At 36.6% G+C, this 17,788-nt stretch overlaps 7 protein-coding genes across 7 annotated transcripts; 6 read left to right on the top strand and 1 right to left on the bottom strand. All coding sequences in view use genetic code 12, as the record gives it.

Annotated features, from left to right (window-relative positions):
* Window positions 1-1,842: 1,842 nt before the first annotated feature.
* Window positions 1,843-4,899, top strand: CORT_0F03430 (hypothetical protein; the record flags this gene model as incomplete). Its single annotated transcript, XM_003870647.1, has 1 exon — window positions 1,843-4,899. One exon carries the CDS (start codon window positions 1,843-1,845, stop codon window positions 4,897-4,899), a length of 3,057 nt encoding a protein of 1,018 aa, XP_003870696.1.
* Window positions 4,900-5,015: 116 nt separating this feature from the next.
* CORT_0F03420 (hypothetical protein) lies at window positions 5,016-6,827 on the bottom strand (the record flags this gene model as incomplete). The annotated part of the gene is made up of 1 exon (XM_003870646.1): window positions 5,016-6,827. The coding sequence occupies one exon, from the start codon at window positions 6,825-6,827 to the stop codon at window positions 5,016-5,018; it is 1,812 nt and encodes a 603-aa protein (XP_003870695.1).
* A 307-nt stretch (window positions 6,828-7,134) lies between these two features.
* On the top strand, window positions 7,135-8,283 carry CORT_0F03410 (Scj1 protein; the record flags this gene model as incomplete). The annotated part of the gene is made up of 1 exon (XM_003870645.1): window positions 7,135-8,283. The coding sequence occupies one exon, from the start codon at window positions 7,135-7,137 to the stop codon at window positions 8,281-8,283; it is 1,149 nt and encodes a 382-aa protein (XP_003870694.1).
* Window positions 8,284-11,303: 3,020 nt separating this feature from the next.
* CORT_0F03400 (hypothetical protein) lies at window positions 11,304-12,509 on the top strand (the record flags this gene model as incomplete). Its single annotated transcript, XM_003870644.1, has 1 exon — window positions 11,304-12,509. One exon carries the CDS (start codon window positions 11,304-11,306, stop codon window positions 12,507-12,509), a length of 1,206 nt encoding a protein of 401 aa, XP_003870693.1.
* A 769-nt stretch (window positions 12,510-13,278) lies between these two features.
* On the top strand, window positions 13,279-14,499 carry CORT_0F03390 (Oye2 NAPDH dehydrogenase; the record flags this gene model as incomplete). Its single annotated transcript, XM_003870643.1, has 1 exon — window positions 13,279-14,499. The coding sequence occupies one exon, from the start codon at window positions 13,279-13,281 to the stop codon at window positions 14,497-14,499; it is 1,221 nt and encodes a 406-aa protein (XP_003870692.1).
* Window positions 14,500-14,696: 197 nt separating this feature from the next.
* CORT_0F03380 (hypothetical protein) lies at window positions 14,697-16,271 on the top strand (the record flags this gene model as incomplete). Its single annotated transcript, XM_003870642.1, has 2 exons — window positions 14,697-14,774; window positions 14,829-16,271. 2 exons carry the CDS (start codon window positions 14,697-14,699, stop codon window positions 16,269-16,271), a joined length of 1,521 nt encoding a protein of 506 aa, XP_003870691.1.
* Window positions 16,272-16,554: 283 nt separating this feature from the next.
* Window positions 16,555-17,781, top strand: CORT_0F03370 (hypothetical protein; the record flags this gene model as incomplete). Its single annotated transcript, XM_003870641.1, has 1 exon — window positions 16,555-17,781. The coding sequence occupies one exon, from the start codon at window positions 16,555-16,557 to the stop codon at window positions 17,779-17,781; it is 1,227 nt and encodes a 408-aa protein (XP_003870690.1).
* Between the last annotated feature and the right edge of the window lie 7 nt (window positions 17,782-17,788).

Here is a 17,788-nt window from a genome sequence, read left to right as displayed (position 1 = left end):
ATTGGTAAACTGGGAAAGAAGAGAGACTGCCTCTAGAGCAAGTTCACATTAGATTCACCCGCTCAACCAATGGGAAAATGAGTAAGATCAATCGAGAGAGAGAGAGAGAAAAGGATGAAAACCCTCCTATAATAAAGTCGTTTGTTAAGTTCAATACAATCTCTATTTTTATGGTTTTTGGTTTTTGGTTTTTGATTTTTTGATGTTGCAATGTAGAGCCAATGGAAATTTCCTAATTGGGAAAAGTGGAGAAGAATAGAAAAAAAAAAATAGTGTGTATAAGTTATTACGTAATTGTTCTCCTTTTTGCCATTGTGGTATTTAAACTTTCGGAGATTTAGTTCCATAAATTACACAAACGCGCAAAACTAAACAAAGTAACTGTAAAACTGTAAAAAAATGTAAAGAGTAAGGCTAAAAGTACAGAAAAGGGGAGGGCGTAGGAAAGAAAAAAGAATGTGTGTGTGAATGCTGAAGTGAAATTGAAACTGGAGCTTAAAAGTAAAACTTAAAGTTTTGCTGTTATCTTTGTTGGTGAAATGTATTGTTACTAATATCTGAGTGTGGGGTATTTCTTTGTGTGTATGATGAAACATCCATCACATTATAATAAAAAATAAAACGTTTGTTAACGAACAATCAGAACTATAATGCAGTACCACAAAAAAACACCCCCAACAGATCAATAGATAGAGACGACCAATTGTAGGGGGTGTTAATTTTTGCTAATAATGCCAATTGTGCTAAGCTAGTGGTGTGTATACGTGTGTGAGCGTAAATGAAAAAGTGTCAAGTGAAGAAATTAAACGCACTCAGTCGCACACTCTCCCTCCCTCCCTCTCTCTCTCTCAAAATTGCCTTCCCCTCTATCCCCCCTTCAAATTTGATTGTCAGTTGTTCATAATAGCAGTACGTGTAATATATAGACAAATGTATAGTTTAGTGGAGGGGAAGGTTGTACAAAGTAGGATTTAGAAAGAAAGAGTGTGTGCTTGTGCTTGTGCTTGTGTTTGTTTGTGTTTGTTTTTAAAGTTAGATGAAGTTAAGTTAAGTTGATGTACAGATTGGGTAAAACAATATAATTAGTTAGATAGTAGTAATGATAGTGTAAGTGGTATATATATAAATAGAACGCAAAGGAAGCCTTATTCGATTGACTCTGATCTCTTGTGTACTTAAAGTGAAGTGTCTTCTTTTTTCATTTAGTGTAATACTTCAACAATTACTCCGAATAGTAATTATTATAACCACACACTACAGTATATTACATATATATATTACTATATATATACCTTGACTTGTTTCAAACTAAAAATCGACTTTTTAAAACCAATTTCACCACGACCACTACTAGACCAATTAAACGTCTTTTTAAAGGTATAACAGTACTAAGTTCACCTTCAACTACACTCGAGCTTTGGCAATTGGAAAGACACGAAGACTAAGAGAGCTTTTAAGCGCAGAAAAAAGACAAGAGGTATTTTGGACTTTTTTACATCCTTGGACAACTATAGCTAATGCATTAAGAACTTCAACTTTTGAACAGTAACATATAAAGTTATAAATACAGCCCAATTATTAATCAAAAGCCACCTTAATTGTTCTACCACTCCAACAAAAGCTGAAGTTCAATTGTGTCGGTGCATTAGCGAATCTGTGCCACTTTTCACACTCAAGTGACTAAATTAAAATTCAACCCCTTTTGAACTTGTGGTTTATCCTAAAGAATCATCACAGAAGGTGAATATAATTAAACTAAGTTCATTGGTCACCGGTTCATCGCCAACTTACAAATAAATTTGACCTACCTTAATTTGCACACCCACAAAAACTCCAAAAAAAATGCAAGTGGAGAAAAGTACTAAACTGGCACCGCAGAAGAAATACATTTGCGGATTTTGCGCTAAAGCGTTTACCCGTTCAGAGCATAAACAACGTCATGAACGATCTCATACTAATGAAAAACCATTCCATTGTTTACAATGTACCAGTTCATTTGTGAGGAGAGATTTATTACAACGTCATTGTCGTACAGTTCACCAAACTCAAGACACCATTAAGCGCAAATCTCAAGATTCAACTACTGGTTCAATACCACTACATCAAACACCATCGCAACAGGCACCACTACAACTTTCACATAGTCGTGATCTGCTGAATGAGTCTGAATCTGTGCTGCTTTTGTCACAACAACCGCAACTACAAACAGACCCATGTCCAGCATCAAACTCTTCATCTTCGTCGTCCTCATTGCATCATAATTCAATTCCATTTTCATTCGATCCACAGGAACATCTACTCTTGACAACAATGGCCCCATCAACTAGTATCAACAGTGATCACAGCCCGTCAAAGAAACGCAAGAAATCAGAGTCGGGTGGTGGTGTACTTAGCATGAGAAGAAATTCAACTATGCCAATGTCCACGGGGTCAAATGACACCAATTTAATCAATTTATTATCCATTACAAAAAAATTGGACTACATCTTGAAAGCTTCAAACTTGGGTGTAAATGAGTCTGTTTGTGACTCTTTTCTTATTGGATTCAACACTTTGCAAGAACTTCTGACGAAATTTCCTATTTTTGATACGATTTTGAAAGAGTTGATGTATTACTTGAGTACGTTTTACGTACCCAATGGTAATGGTAGTTCAGGCGTGGCAATTGTACCACCACCAATGACCCCGAGTTTATCCCTGCCAAATCACTTCAAAACTGGTATTATTTACTCAATTATTTCCCTTGGTTGTATAGTGAACAAAAATTCCATCAAGTCGTTGGTTTTCTTCAAAAAGGCATGGATCTTGTTGATAAAGAGGTTGATTCCACAATACAACAATAGCAACGTCTCATTGGATCAAATTGAAATTGCTAGCAACTTGTTTTTGTTGTCGTATATTTACGTTTCCTATGATTTGGAAAACTATGATATAAACAATGAACAAGTGAATCAACCAAGTGGCGAAAATGACAATGATGAACAGATATATCTCAATAACACTGTCATTTTGGAATACCTAGATCAAATTAGTTTTATCATTATATCAAATTTGGCAGATTTCTCCAACCCCAATGATAAACTTATTGATGGCAATATGAATTTGTTTTGGTCAATTTATATCATATTATCGTTCTACTTCCAAGATCGGAACCCAAAAATATATTCAAGCTTGTTAAACAAATCAGTGGGCCAAGAGAATTTACTAACGGTGATGCAAAAATTTTCCAAATCGTATTCTGTTATCAATGAACACGACGATTTTTTAAAGATGATTGTTGTGGCAACTATTGGTAATGAGTTGAAGAGTTATCGTGCATCAGTATCCTCGGCATCTGCTTCTGAATCACCACCATCGGAATCTTCATCAAGTGGGACTAATTTAGTCAAATTATATGAATCAAGAAATGTGCTCCACAATTCTGTCATTTTGATTAATCGATCAATCAATATATTCCAGCCATTGCCGAAATCCAATGCAAAACTGAAATTGTTTGAGTTGTTTCGCAAAAACTTGATCATCAATAGTCCTTTAAAGTACCGTGAATTATTAAGCAACTATATTTTTATCCCACAATCATATGTTCATTGGCAACTACTTCACTTGACGTTGGATGAGGCAACTGTGAATTACGATCTCAATGAGATATTGCATAAATCTATTGACGACCCTAGTCAATTGAACACACTCGAATACAAGCTCAAATTGTTTCTTGATTATAAAAAGATCAATTTAGATATCAACAACAATATATCCATTGTTTCTCTTCCCATGGTATTCTTTGCCAGTTATCTCAATTTGGATATCATTGGTTGTGGATCCACATTCAATCAGTTACAATTAAGGAATATCAAATTATTTCTTGTTCATTGGTATATGGTGATGAATAAGTTGTTGATTATGATTTGGTGTGATGATATACTACAATTTGAAGAGAATTACATTTTGCAGACATTCGTATACATGTTGTTGGATAATAAGCTGTTGTTGTTGAAAAAATTGAATATTGAAGCACCTCATAATAACACTGGGTATGCCAACGAAGCGGAGACGAGTGAAGCTGACTCGACATCCAACTTTCAGTTCAACAAGAAATGGTTTTGGATAGTCAAGATAAAATTGGATAATGTATTTGAACAATGGATGCATCATATTAAAATTCCATTTTTGGATAACAGTTTTGCTGCTGTGAAGGTTCAAGTTACCAAATTTATCAATGAGCATATTGCGTTGGAGGGATTGGTGTTTAAAGAAGACGGAGAAGATGTTGTAGCAAATGGAGGTGCTATACAGCAGCAACCACAACAACAACTTGTGTTCAATAACAGTGGATCAAACTTGGCATCTTCAAGTACAGGACATCATGGATCAATTTCAACTAATATGTTAGCTTCTACGTCGATGAATTTTGCAGTACCCATGCAACAACAAGCGTCCACAAACTTCATCAATTATGGATCAATGAATGACTTCGTTGGCGGTGGTGGGGGAAGTGCGGGGAATGTGAATAAACGGTCAAATTCGATATCGCTGGTGATTCTGCTGAATTTTGGTAAAGATATGCCTCAGATGCAACCAGTACAACAGCAACACCAGAAGCAACACGTGCAACATCAACATCTGCATCTGCAACCACAACAATTGCCCATTGGGGGTCAACAGCCTCCCCAACTTCAATCGCAACTGATACAGCCGAACCAGCAACAACAACAAACGCAATCGCATTCGCATTCGCATTCGCATTCGCATTCGCAATCGCAACCACAACAGGGCCAACAATTCTATAGTTATTCGACTTATCCACCACCACCACCAATCCTATCATCAATGCCAAAAGAGCTAGTGTTGCCTCCCATATCATCTGAACGAAGAAAAGAGAAGTTCGAAGTAACTTATTGATAATGATGCAAGTGGGGTTTTACGTGGTATAAATTAATCTGTATTCATGTATGTATTTATGTATATATGCATAAAGTATCTGTATTTGTAATTTACATACTTTTTTAATTGTTTACCTATAATTTTGCCTTTGACGTTAGTGTTGGCACTGGTTTTGGATCGATATAGATATCTTTGTGGAATGGTTTCAATTTCCATAAGTCAAGAATCTTTGAATCAATATTAACAAGACCCCTATCATCAACATCAGCATCTTCATTAATTATTTTGATTTTAGGTTTTAGTTTATTTTGATACATTTGTTGATAACAGTAATCAATTATTCCAACAGGCAAAACAAAGGTAAATGTCGTCAATTTCTCAGTATCTTTCCCACTAGAGTGTTTCTGTTGTTGGTGATCATCTTTGGAGAGTGGTTTATAGACTTTAGCATTTGAACAAATCATCCCCACTAATTGATCATTAGCACTTGTAAATAAACCACCACCTGAACTTCCATTGAAACAAGAAGCAGAAGCAATGATCAATCCAGCTCCAGCTCCAGCTCCAGCTCCACCATTATCATTTCGATAAATGCAATTGATGATCCCATGAGATTTCAATGGTTGTAAATACAATGGATCAAAGAATAATCCATAAGATTGAGTATATACTGAATCCCCCTCAGCTATGGAATCATGCTGACATGGCGCAATTGGTCGATACCCATTCTCAAGCAACAACGTAGATGCTCTATGATCAATTTGTATAAAAGCGAGATCCAAATCTGGATGTGGGACAATTATTTTTTTATCAAGTGGTGACGTAACTTGAATTGAATCACCGTGATTGGTGATTAAGATAGTTGCATTATCGGAAGTGGTGGAATCAAAGTAGAGTTTACGGCGGTTGGATATGGAATTTATCGATCCAGTTGATTGATGTGCTTTTTGGAAAAATGGGGCAATGACATGACTATTAGTGATGAGTAATTGATCTTTGTAAAAAATACATGACCCCCATGTACGATGATTTGAAGCATTGATAATTAGCGGCAAGACGGATTTGGCGTCACCGGGAGTTGTTCTTAGTGTTGTTATCTTTGTTGAAATTGAAGGCAAGTTAAATAATTTTGATAAGGTGGTTGATGAAAGTGTTTTGTATAGGATTGAAGATGATGATTTGATCAATGAGTTGGATTGCGGTGTTGATGGTGGTGGGATCAACGTAGGTGATATTTGAATTATCTTTTTCATTGGAATTATCACCATTAAGTTCCCATCACCATTGATCTTGCGTAGGTTTCCCAACACTAATCCCACAAGTTTGTTTTCTGAGCCGTTGGTGATATCAGCATTCAGTGGCTTTTCAATGACGGCGCCTCCAGCCATATTTTCCATATATGCGGCATCACTTAGCCAATAATCACCGGCTGCATTTACATCATCTGCATCATGCTCGTGTGCATATACTTTGTAAACTATTCGAGCCGTAGTAGTAAACTGATGAAATATTAACGAATTGGTAAAATTAAAAGGACTTGATACAATAGTCACTTGATCTCCTATAGCAGTAGTTGACTTCCTCGCAACTGAGCCGGTTGCTGTTGCCGCTGCTGTTACTGTTGGTGGTGGGGATAGCTTCAATATCGATAATGCTTTCCCATACTGATCACGAGGGTATAAATTGAATTGATGACTATCAAAAAACTCAAAATCAGAGGCATTGATAGCGACTTCTTCCAAAACAGAAACACGATGCCAACTGATTTGAGATGGGGATGAATTGTCACCAAAATTTGCGTAAATCAAATACTCGCCAATACGAGGAACGTGGTTGACGGTTAAAATGAATGGTTGTGTGGAGAGTTGTTGGGTGATGTATACTCCAGATGATGCATGTATTGAGTCATTCAACACATACTGGAGCGCTATTGGGGTGTACTTCATGGAAAACTACTTCAAAGCCCAGCTAGAAGCTATAGTGGTGGAGGAATTTGTTGTTAAACTTTAGATAAACGTGGGGTGATGTATAAAAAATAAAAAACATGTGGAGCTGCTACCGAACTTTAAAATTGAAAGTCGTGATATATACGATCCTGTGTCGCGACAAAGTAAGATCTTTCACCCTGCATACAACTTTTTTGTTGACGTGTAGAATTTTTTCTTTTCGAATTTTTCACAACATTACACTTGAAAACCACAGTTCAATCCCTAGTCTAAACTCCATATCCCATATAAGTGGCTACGCAACAAAATGCAATACCGATTCCTACTATCAACGATACTCCTCATCTCCCTCCTATCATTCACAATAGCTAAAAAGAACTTCTATCAAATTCTTGGTGTTGATAAATCTGCTTCCGATAAAGAAATCAAATCTGCTTATCGTCAATTAACATTGAAATACCATCCCGACAAGAATCCCGGAGATGAAGCGGCCCATGATAAATTTATAGAAATTGGTGAAGCTTATGAAGTATTGAGTGATGCCACTAAACGGAAAAATTATGATACTTTTGGCGATCCAAATGGACAGCCTCAACAGCATAATTTTGATTTCGGAGATATATTTGGACAATTCTTCGGTGGAGGAGGGCATGGCCATGGTGGTGCACGTGGTCAACCACAAGTGAAACGTGGCAATGATGCCAATGTCGATGTTCATTTATCATTAAAAGATTTCTATCGTGGTAAGCTAGTGGCATTCGATGTTGTTATGCAAAATGATTGTACCCAATGTGATGGAACGGGATCCAAGGACAAACAACGCCATACATGTGAAAAATGTCAAGGTACTGGTCAAATTATCGTTCAACATCAATTAGCGCCAGGTTTCTCGCAACAAATCCGTATGGCATGTGATGTATGTGGCGGTACGGGTAAACTGGTTAAAAATGCATGTAAATCATGTAATGGAGAGGGGGTAGTACGCGGTCAAAGACATTATGATGTCCATTTAGAACGAGGACAAGGTAGAGATAGTTCAATACGCTTGGAAGGAGAAGGGGATAAGAGTCCACATTGGGTACCAGGAGATTTGATTGTCAGGTTTAGGGAAAAGTTTAGCGATAGTTGGGGATATAGAAGAATCAGAGACAATTTGTATCGAACAGAGGTGTTGTCATTACAAGAAGCATTACAAGGAGGATGGGAAAGACATATACCGTTTTTGGGTGAAAGTGATGGTGATGATGTCGATGAAGAGTATAGAGAAGTTGTATTAAAACGTGGTAAAGGTGAAAGTGTAATGGATGGACAAGTTGAAGTTGTGAAAGGATATGGTATGCCAATTGTCACTGATCATGATGAAGAAGACAAATTTGGTGATTTGTTTATTGAGTACAAGGTGGTGATACCGGGTGGTAGCAAAGCTAAAGGAGATATAAAGAAAGATGAATTGTGATAAAGGGGAGGGGCTTGTTGTGGTGTGTGATAGTTTATAGACTTGTTTGTATAAATAAAAGAGTCCGATAATGTGATGATGATAAACAATGTATAAAATATCAAGGTACAGTAATTGTGTTGTTTCTTTTTTCTGAGAAGAAAATAAGCAGAAAAGGGAAATCTATGGATCTACAATTGACGTAATAACGTTTAACCTTTTCGAAACGTTGAGATGGAAATGTTTCTTTGTTCTGCTTGAAAGGGGAGGGAGGGGCGATTCCCGTGAACCCCATTAGTGTTCAATGGAGTTCCAAAAGATGACGTAAATGTGAAATCCGTAAGTCCATTGATCTGTGAAATACAGTTTGTGTGATATTTGAAAAGTTTGCTGTTTTATTGTTTATACAAACAATCGATATTATTACGTCAATTGTTTAAACAGGAACCAAACAAAATATAAAATTGCTTCGCCACAGGCACCGTACACAAAAGCAGAAAAGTAATAAAGTCCAAGTTTAGTTCTGATATTTGTTAATGATGTCAGAACTTTCAAACTCAAAAATGAAACATGTGTTTCAAAAGAACATAACAATAGTATGGTAAAGAAAGAAAGAACACACATCGTCTTTGGGGTCATCATCAGCCACACGTGACACACAATAAACAAACAAGCACAGAGCAAAAGAAGGCAAATATACAATAAGATTACAGGAGACAAAAGTTGCTTTTGACACAATTCACAATACCCAATTCAATGTTACTGGAGCTTGTGGCGAAGTGAATTATTGTTTTTAGCTGTTAATGGGGAGGTGTAAAATTGTTTCATACTTCATTGAGAATCACTTATGTCATCAATAGGTTCACTCTCTCCGAAGTGAAACCAAAATTTCAACAATATTTTAGAAACGAAAGCTATTGTCCTAACCCAGGCCAACTCATTTGAAACTGAAATACAGCTGTTGTTCTTCCAACGAGTTGGATAAAGAAGAGGAAGAAAGTTCAGATATGTCGATGTAAACACTTATAAAAGGTTAATCGGAATGTAACATCGTAATTCGTAACCATCTGCTAAAAATGAAAGAGGGATCTAGAAGATATAAACTATTGGTCTAGACTATTAATAAACGTGTGGCTTTATGAGAGTGATTTTGTGAAGTGTAATTTCTCCTTTGTTTATTCTCATTCGGATTTCGGAACTCAAGAGCAAAAATATGTTCGTTTTGTGTTATTAAATAATTGAACACGATATTGATATTGGGTTTCATTTGGTTTATGATTGCTGTGGAATTCCGTAGAAAATATCACCTTTATATGTACCGAATAAAGTTTTGAAAACAACCCACGTTCTATTGTAAGCTCTCCACACATTTGATTATTAGTGGTGTATTCTAAGGATCTCCAAAGTGGATGAAATAAACATCTGATTTTCTATTATCTCGCTTATAAGATCACATTTCATAAACGTACCCACGATACTCCTTTGTGATTGGTTGGAATGGAAATTCCATTTTATTTTTTTTTGTGTGTGGCGCTGTTTGTCGAAATGTTTTGTGTGGATTTATCAACACAATAGTAACTTTCTATAAAACAGAGAAAAAGGCCGAGAAGGAGAGTAACACAATAAAGCCAAACTCCCACTTCACCCCCAAATACCACGCCATACGCAACACGCAGATATAGGTAGGTATAAAGAAAGCTGTCGATCATATGACATAGGCAGAAAGTGTCAAAGATTGCCAACTGTCCCCTCTTGAGAGAGCCTGTGAGGAGAAAGTTACGAGAAAAAACTCAACAAAAAGAACTTGCAAACGTATCCCCCACTTTAGCATTTGGTTCTCCACTTTTTTTTCTATCTCCAGATAGATAAGAAAGGCTGGTGCTTGCATAAAAATAGACTACTATATACGTTTGATCTCATACAATCTAGGCACTCTCCCTCTCCCTTACTCCAGGCTAAATACAGGTTGCAAATTTTTCTTGTCACTCAAAGTATTGGCATATTGTATTTTAGCCAAGAGAGAAAGACTTATTTTACTGGGGTGTGCGAGGGTGGGGAAGAAACAAGAAAGATAAAGAAAAAAATTGTACTTTGGGGTGTGCATGAGGTAGCGCTACAATATGTTCTAGCCCACGCAGTCTTTTTCTCTTTCTCCTTCGCACGTTCGGAGTCAACTTTGATGAGGAAATATTTGCAACATGAAAATCATCTCAATATTTATCCGGTGTTTTACACTGACGTAATAGAGGGATGTATAGGGGTCTATAGCAAACTTAATAATGTGAGACCAATAGTCTCCTTGTGAGATCTAAGACAAAGAATATTTTGGATTCACTTCCATCCACCATCATTCATTTCTTTTTCTATCCTACTCTTCCTTTTTCTGTGTTTGTGTAAGTGTGTGTTTTGTCTTACAACGCGTTTCGGTAAAGTTTGCTTATACAAAGTGCAACTCAAAAACAGAACAGAGAAAAAGAAAAGTACGAGAAGAGCAAACGAAACGAAAAAGTCAAATACTTCACACAGTAAAGATTTTTCTGAGTATCACAACCCCATCTTCCTGTATACTTCGAAGTTGTTAGAATATACAATTTAGCTCTACGTCTATATATATGTGCGTGAGAAAAAGCTATCTCATTCCCTTTCCTTAGATCCTTTTTCTTTAAATAAAATAAAATAAATAAAATATAAATAAAATATTTAAACTTAAGTAATTGTACATACAGGCGGGATAATTATTTATTAAGTTTTTTTTCTGTTGTATTCTCGGCACAACTATACTACTACTACAGCTATATATATAGATCTACAATCGTCAGCAGAATTTTTATGTTTCTATACCACAGATTTTTCTTATTCGGACTTATATCAACTATCCATTACTTATATTTAAGTGTTGTACTATATCTAAACCCACAAGAGTACTTCGATACATCGACATCACAAGAAACTTAGAAACGAACGAAATCTTCACATTATATTCTGTACAATTATAGCCACAACTCAACTCAACTCAACTCAACTCAACTCAACTATCTATCATGTCTGTACTATCACCTTTGGCTCACTCTACCAACAACCCGCATCTCACTAAAAACATTATTGATAAACTAGCCATTAATCCACAAACATCAAATGTATCAGCATCACTACCAATAACACCAACTTCTATAGATACACCTACGCTAGACAATGAAGGAAATGACGTCACCAAAACCACTGCAAAACCAACATACAAGTCACTTCCGATTTCGCCACAACCATCTAGACCCACTTCCCAGCTAATAGGTTCACCAAGACTGGCGTTTGCTGAAGAATTGGCACAACTACAAAACTATTTCGAGTCGAGGCATGCACCATCATTTGGAGACGATGAAGAAGAATTAGATGAGACAGAAAGTATAGTATCGGAAGCTTTTAGTATAATGACCCCTGATTTCATCACCACGTCTAGAAACAACAACTATACTGATATTGGAGGTAATGTTATTCAACCTTATTGGCCAACTCAACAACAAAGGCTACAGCAACAGCAACAGCAACTATCTTCAAGTAATGCTGTGTCAACTGCAGCTTTCCTTGGTGATTTAAGACTGACGCTTCCATCAATCACATCTAATGATTCACCATCCACTATTTTAACCTCGTTTTTCTCCAATCAATTGTTTTATGCACAAAACTTAACTCAACTTCCACAACACTTCATCAATCAAGAATTTGACAGTTTTAGTCATGATATAGTACTTAATCCCCATATACCTTGCAAAAAGCATCATGCTAAAATTATTGAGCAGTTAGATCAATTGTACGTTTCTTCAATTGAATTAGTATCTGTTATAACCATGTTCAACTGCTTCATTGCCAAGATCAATTGTCATGAAGTTGGATTGCAAAATTTGAAACTGATGAAATCACAATTTGATTCATTAATCAATGACTATTTGGGTCAACACGTACATCTCATTTTAGATAAAATTATTGATGGTTTATATGAATACAACCTAATGATTGAAGAAATGTTGGAAGAGGATGAACAAAATAAAGGGGTGGAAGGGGGCGCTGGTGATGACGCTGTTGCTGATTACGACACGATTAATGACTACTATAATGAAATCGAAACGACACTTAAATTATCCAATTCAAAATTAACGCAACAAGATTGTGAAAAATTTTATAATTTGTTGAATAATGAAATTATTCATGATAAACATTGGATCGATTATATTGCCCACTTAAAAAATTTATAGAATATCGATAATCTACAAACCTCGGTTACGCTAAAGGAAAAGCTTTTTGTAGAATTACAGCGAACTTAATACTCCAATAAGGGAACGTCTTTCTTGTTTAGAGAATTTAATGGTTGTGCTAGATAAAACCATAAATTAGTAGAAGTCCAAGGAAGTCTTCAGAACTTACTCATGCAAAGACTGCCTTGCATGTAGTATAGTTTTTTGTCAACTGCCTATATTTACTTTTTCGATTTGCTGTTCGTGCACGTGACCATTAGAAAACGTGCAATTTCTTCAGTCCGAGTGACAACATCGTTCACGCAAAGTACACCCCAAAGAAGAAATGAGTACGATACTTCCTGGCACCACAACTTTTTGAAAAGGGTTTTAAGCATCCCTGTCGTTATGAACCCTTTAGTTCCAACCATTTACTTTTTCGACAGCAATCAAGCAATGAGACGGAATTTTCATTGCTAAAACCACAAGCGGCTAATCTCGGAAAATAGTGTTACCGGTTAACACGGCCAGAACATTGTTTATTGTAACATATACAACACCTGATGAATATTTGTTATATTTCTTTGTTTAATTGCTGTGGCTCTTCTCATTTGCTTTTGCATTTTGTGAGAACTCCGTCAAAAATTTTGTGTCACCAATCATCTACTCAAACAATATCTGTTGGATACTTTGCTTACAAATACAAATTTATTATAATGGGTATATAAGGAAATGCCATTTCTCGAAAAATCCACCAGCCACTAGCTCCCCACCTCACAACGTATTCACAATGTCAAATGATTCAAACTTAGTTCAAATTAGACCTTTGGGTCATACCAAATTATTCGAACCCATCAAAGTTGGTGCTAATACGTTATCACAACGTATTGCATTTGCACCTTCAACAAGACAACGTGGTACTACTGACTACTACCCAACTGATTTGCAATTACCTTATTATAAAGCTAGAGGCCAGTACCCGGGCACTTTAGTAATCACTGAAGCTACTTATGTTTCCCCGGGTGGTGCTGGAAGAGCCAATGTACCAGGTATTTGGAATGATAAGCAGGCTGCTGGATGGAAGAAGATCACTGATGCCATTAGACTGGAGAAATCGTTCTCTAGTGTTCAATTATGGCATTTGGGAAGAACTGCTGATCCAGAACAATTGAAACATGATGGTCAGCCTTTCATTGCACCTTCACCAATTTACTTGGATAAAGAATCGGAGCAACACGCAAAGAAAGTTGGAAATGAGTTAAGAGCAGTGACAAAGGAGGAAATTGAAGATTTGGTTAATAATGTATACCCCAATGGAGCAAGAAAAGCATTGGATGCAGGTTTTGATTATATTGAATTACATTCAGCTCATGGATACTTTTTAGATCAATTCTTGAACCCCGTGACTAATCACAGAACTGATGAATATGGAGGATCTATTGAAAACCGTGCTCGTTTGTTATTAGCAATCATTGATAAATTGATCCCTATTGTTGGTGCAAATAGGTTAGCTGTTAGATTATCACCATGGGCTACTTTCCAAGTTAGTGATCCCGAAGGTTCAGAAATTCATGCTTATATTCTTGATCAATTGCAAAACCGTGCTGATGAAGGTAACGAGTTGGCGTATATATCCTTAGTTGAACCTAGAGTTTCCGCTAGTTACGACGTCTCCGTTGAAGATCAACGTGGTAGATCTAATGCATTTGCCGAAAAACATTGGAAAGGTAAATTCGTCAAAGCAGGAAACTATACTTATGACGCACCTAAATTTGAAACTTTATTACATGATTTGGAAAATGATCGAACCTTGATTGCATTTTCAAGATTTTTCACATCGAATCCTGATTTGGTTTATCGATTGAAAAATGGTTTGGCTTTACAACATTATGATAGATCTACTTTTTATACTCATAATAATTATGGATATAATACTTGGAACCAACATGACGGTAGTGAAAAATTTGATAAAGAAGCTGAACAAAAGAGAGTTGGTGAAGTGTTAGCTTAAAGTGGATTTGGATTTAGATTTAGATTTAGATTAGAGATTATATGTATAGACTAAAGATCATATTTCGTATTTAGATTCCGGCTGGCAGCGCAGATAAATTTTGTCTGTATTTGAATGCAATGCTTGAAGTCTCTACACTAAAAAGATTCTAGGTACGACATATTCAAATTGAGGTGGCACATAGTCTTCATCCAGTAATGCCAACAACTAAAATACAATCCAAGAGAAAAAGGTCTAGAAATGGTTGCTTAAGTTGTAAACAAATGAAAATCAAAGTATGTACCAGCACAACAGATTACAATGCAACTATACTAACAGTGACTCCTTAGTGCAACGAAGCAAAACCATCTTGTGAGTATTGTATTGATACAGGAAGAGCATGTGTCTATGCTACACCAATTTCGAAACTGAGAATGCAACGCGCTAGAAAACCATCTTCAGTGAATGAAGTGACTGATACAACAACCACACCAACATCAAGTGTTTCGTCAACGATTGAAATACTAGATTCTAGAATTACTGTATCGAACTCATCCTCCACTCTGGCTTCACCTTATGAAGAGAAACCACTGGTACTGATACTTTGCGGGTATTCACACTACGAGCCACCACCCAATTATGTGGACCATCTTACTCGAAGCTTGGTATTGAATCAGGCGTCCACAATGCTAGGTCTACTGCGCTTCGAACTACGATTGTTGAAATTTTTCGATAACCAATGTGTATACATGTTTTCATTTGGTGTGAATGAAGGTGTTCATCATGCGTGGAAATATAAAGTACCGCAATTGTTTATGGAAAGTGAGTTGGTTCGACAACTGATGTTTTCATTTGCTGCTGTTGCTTTAAGTTCTAGTTTACCATTACCTGAGGTACAAAGTTTGGATAATGAAGATATTTTTGGTACATTGGCTCCACATGAAGAAGTATGCAAGTTTAATTTGATGGCAAGAGATAATATCTATTTGAAAACTACGGCGCATTTCCTCGACACCCTAAATAGGGCTCAAGAGAAGATTCAACAAGTAAATGTGTCAAATTCATTTGGTGATCCATTCACGGCTAAGGAATTGAAAGTTTCGAGTATTTTGATCTTTGCAATGTTGGGACTTCAACCATATGGATTAATCAAACTCATAAGTTTCGATGAAGATGAAGAGACAGACTTGGTTAAGTTCTCTAAAAGCACAAGAGACATAACCCTCAATTGTGCAAGCACATTACTCCAATCCGAAATAAGAGGACTTCTATATTTGCGTGTCAATGAAGATGTTTATTGTCCTCGAATAAAAGAATGTGATTATCCCATCATCAAGTATCTTTTGCAAGGATTATACGAGTTTCAAGATTCAACTGATAAAGTCCTTGATGATACTTCTCACCTGTATCAAACGTTGCAATTGACTCTTGATTGGTTGACTAAAGCACTTTTCAGTTGTCGGTATTATAGATTCCCCCTCCCACTATTTCGTTTCCTTCAGATAATTCCTGATTATTTTCGAACCTTACTATATGCAAAGCATCCGTATGCATTGAAGGTGCTATACGTCTATGCTAGTTTGTGTTTTATTGCTAGATTTCAAATGTTCAAACAATATAATATTTGGCGAGATTTTATTGTTTGGTATGAAAGTGAAATGGGATTAAATGATAATGTGGAGAGGAATTTGTATCATCTTGTGGTTGATCAATGTTATGTTGTTACTAGTTATGAAGAGTTTCCATATTTTGATCCGGTTGAAGTAGTTCGTGAGAAAGGACCAACATCATGAAAAGCTTGGCGGGAGAAATTTTCTAGTTTTATGTATGAAAGTTAGGTATAGTATTATGAGATAGAGCTCAAATAAGTACCTCGGTTTGTTCTATTTGATGTTTTCAGACAACCCTCAGCCTGAATCCTGTCCTTATTTCCGCCTCTGGGCGGAGTAGCCGTTCTTATTTTCCGCAATTGTGGGGCGCGCTGCGATATGCCACAACTGAAAATTTCATATAATTACTAATCTCCCCAAGCCAACACTTTTCTTTCATCTTCTACTACTACTACCAACGACAAGGATGCCCTCACCATTGAAAGACACATTAGTGTTTGAACCTATAAAAGTGGGAGATGTCACTTTGTCCAACAGAATTGTCTTGTGTCCAACCACCAGATTCAGAGCTGCCAAATCCCCCAATGAAGATCTGCATCACTTGCCTTCAGATTTGATATTGGATCACTATGCCCAAAGAGGTCAATACCCGGGAACTTTATTGGTAACAGAGGCTACTTACGTGAGTCCGCAAGCTGGTGGGTATGATGGTGTACCAGGAATTTACACTGCTGAACAAACGAAAGCTTGGAAAAAAGTTGTTGATGGTGTTCATGCTAAAAGGAGTTTTATTTCTTTGCAAGCTTGGTTTTTGGGTAGAGTGGGCGATCCAAGGGTGTTGAAAAAGGAAGGACAAAAGTATGTGTCTGTAAGTCCCATTTATCCGGATGACAGAGCTAAACATTTGTCAGAAAAGGCTGGTTTACCATTGACTGAATTGTCTATTGAAGATCTCAAGCAAATAATTCATCAGGATTATGCTGTGGCTGCAAAGAATGCAATGGAAGCCGGATTTGACTTCTTTGAATTGCATGGAGCTCATGGGTACCTCTTGGATACTTTTTTGCACGAGAATACAAATCAAAGAACTGACCAATATGGAGGCTCAATTGAAAACAGAGCTCGCTTCATCTTGGAATTAATTGACCATTTGAGCACGGTCATCCCACCTTCAAAATTGGCCATTAGGTTATCCCCTTGGGCTGAAATTCAAGGTGTTGTTGAAGAAACTAGTCCAATTCCTCAATTTTCATACTTGTTAGCCCAATTACAAAAACGCTCAGATAATGGAAAGGCGCTTGGATATGTTTCAGTTGTTGAACCAAGAGTTCAAGGTGTGGTTACTGTTTCCCAAGAAAGCATTAAAGGAACTAACGATTTTGTTGAAAGTGTTTGGAAAGGTGTGACTCTAAGGGCAGGAAACTATACTTATGATGCACCTGAGTTTAATCAAATTAAAAAGGATGTATCAAATGGTAGAACCTTGGTTGGATTTTCGAGATACTTTACATCAAACCCGGATTTGGTTTACAAGTTAAAGAACGATCCTTCTAAATTGGTCAAATATGATAGGAAATTGTTTTATCAACCTTTCAATTGGGGGTACAACACATATGATGGGCAAACTTATGATGAAGAGATTGAAAGAAAGAGATATGCACATCCAATAAAGAGAAGTGAAGCCAATTTATAAATTAATT

Source organism: Candida orthopsilosis, assembly GCF_000315875.1.
Source record: "Candida orthopsilosis Co 90-125, chromosome 6 draft sequence".
NCBI lineage: Eukaryota > Fungi > Ascomycota > Pichiomycetes > Serinales > Debaryomycetaceae > Lodderomyces > Lodderomyces orthopsilosis.
Note: the sequence above shows the minus strand (reverse complement) of the source record. Positions and strands in the feature narration are given on the sequence as shown.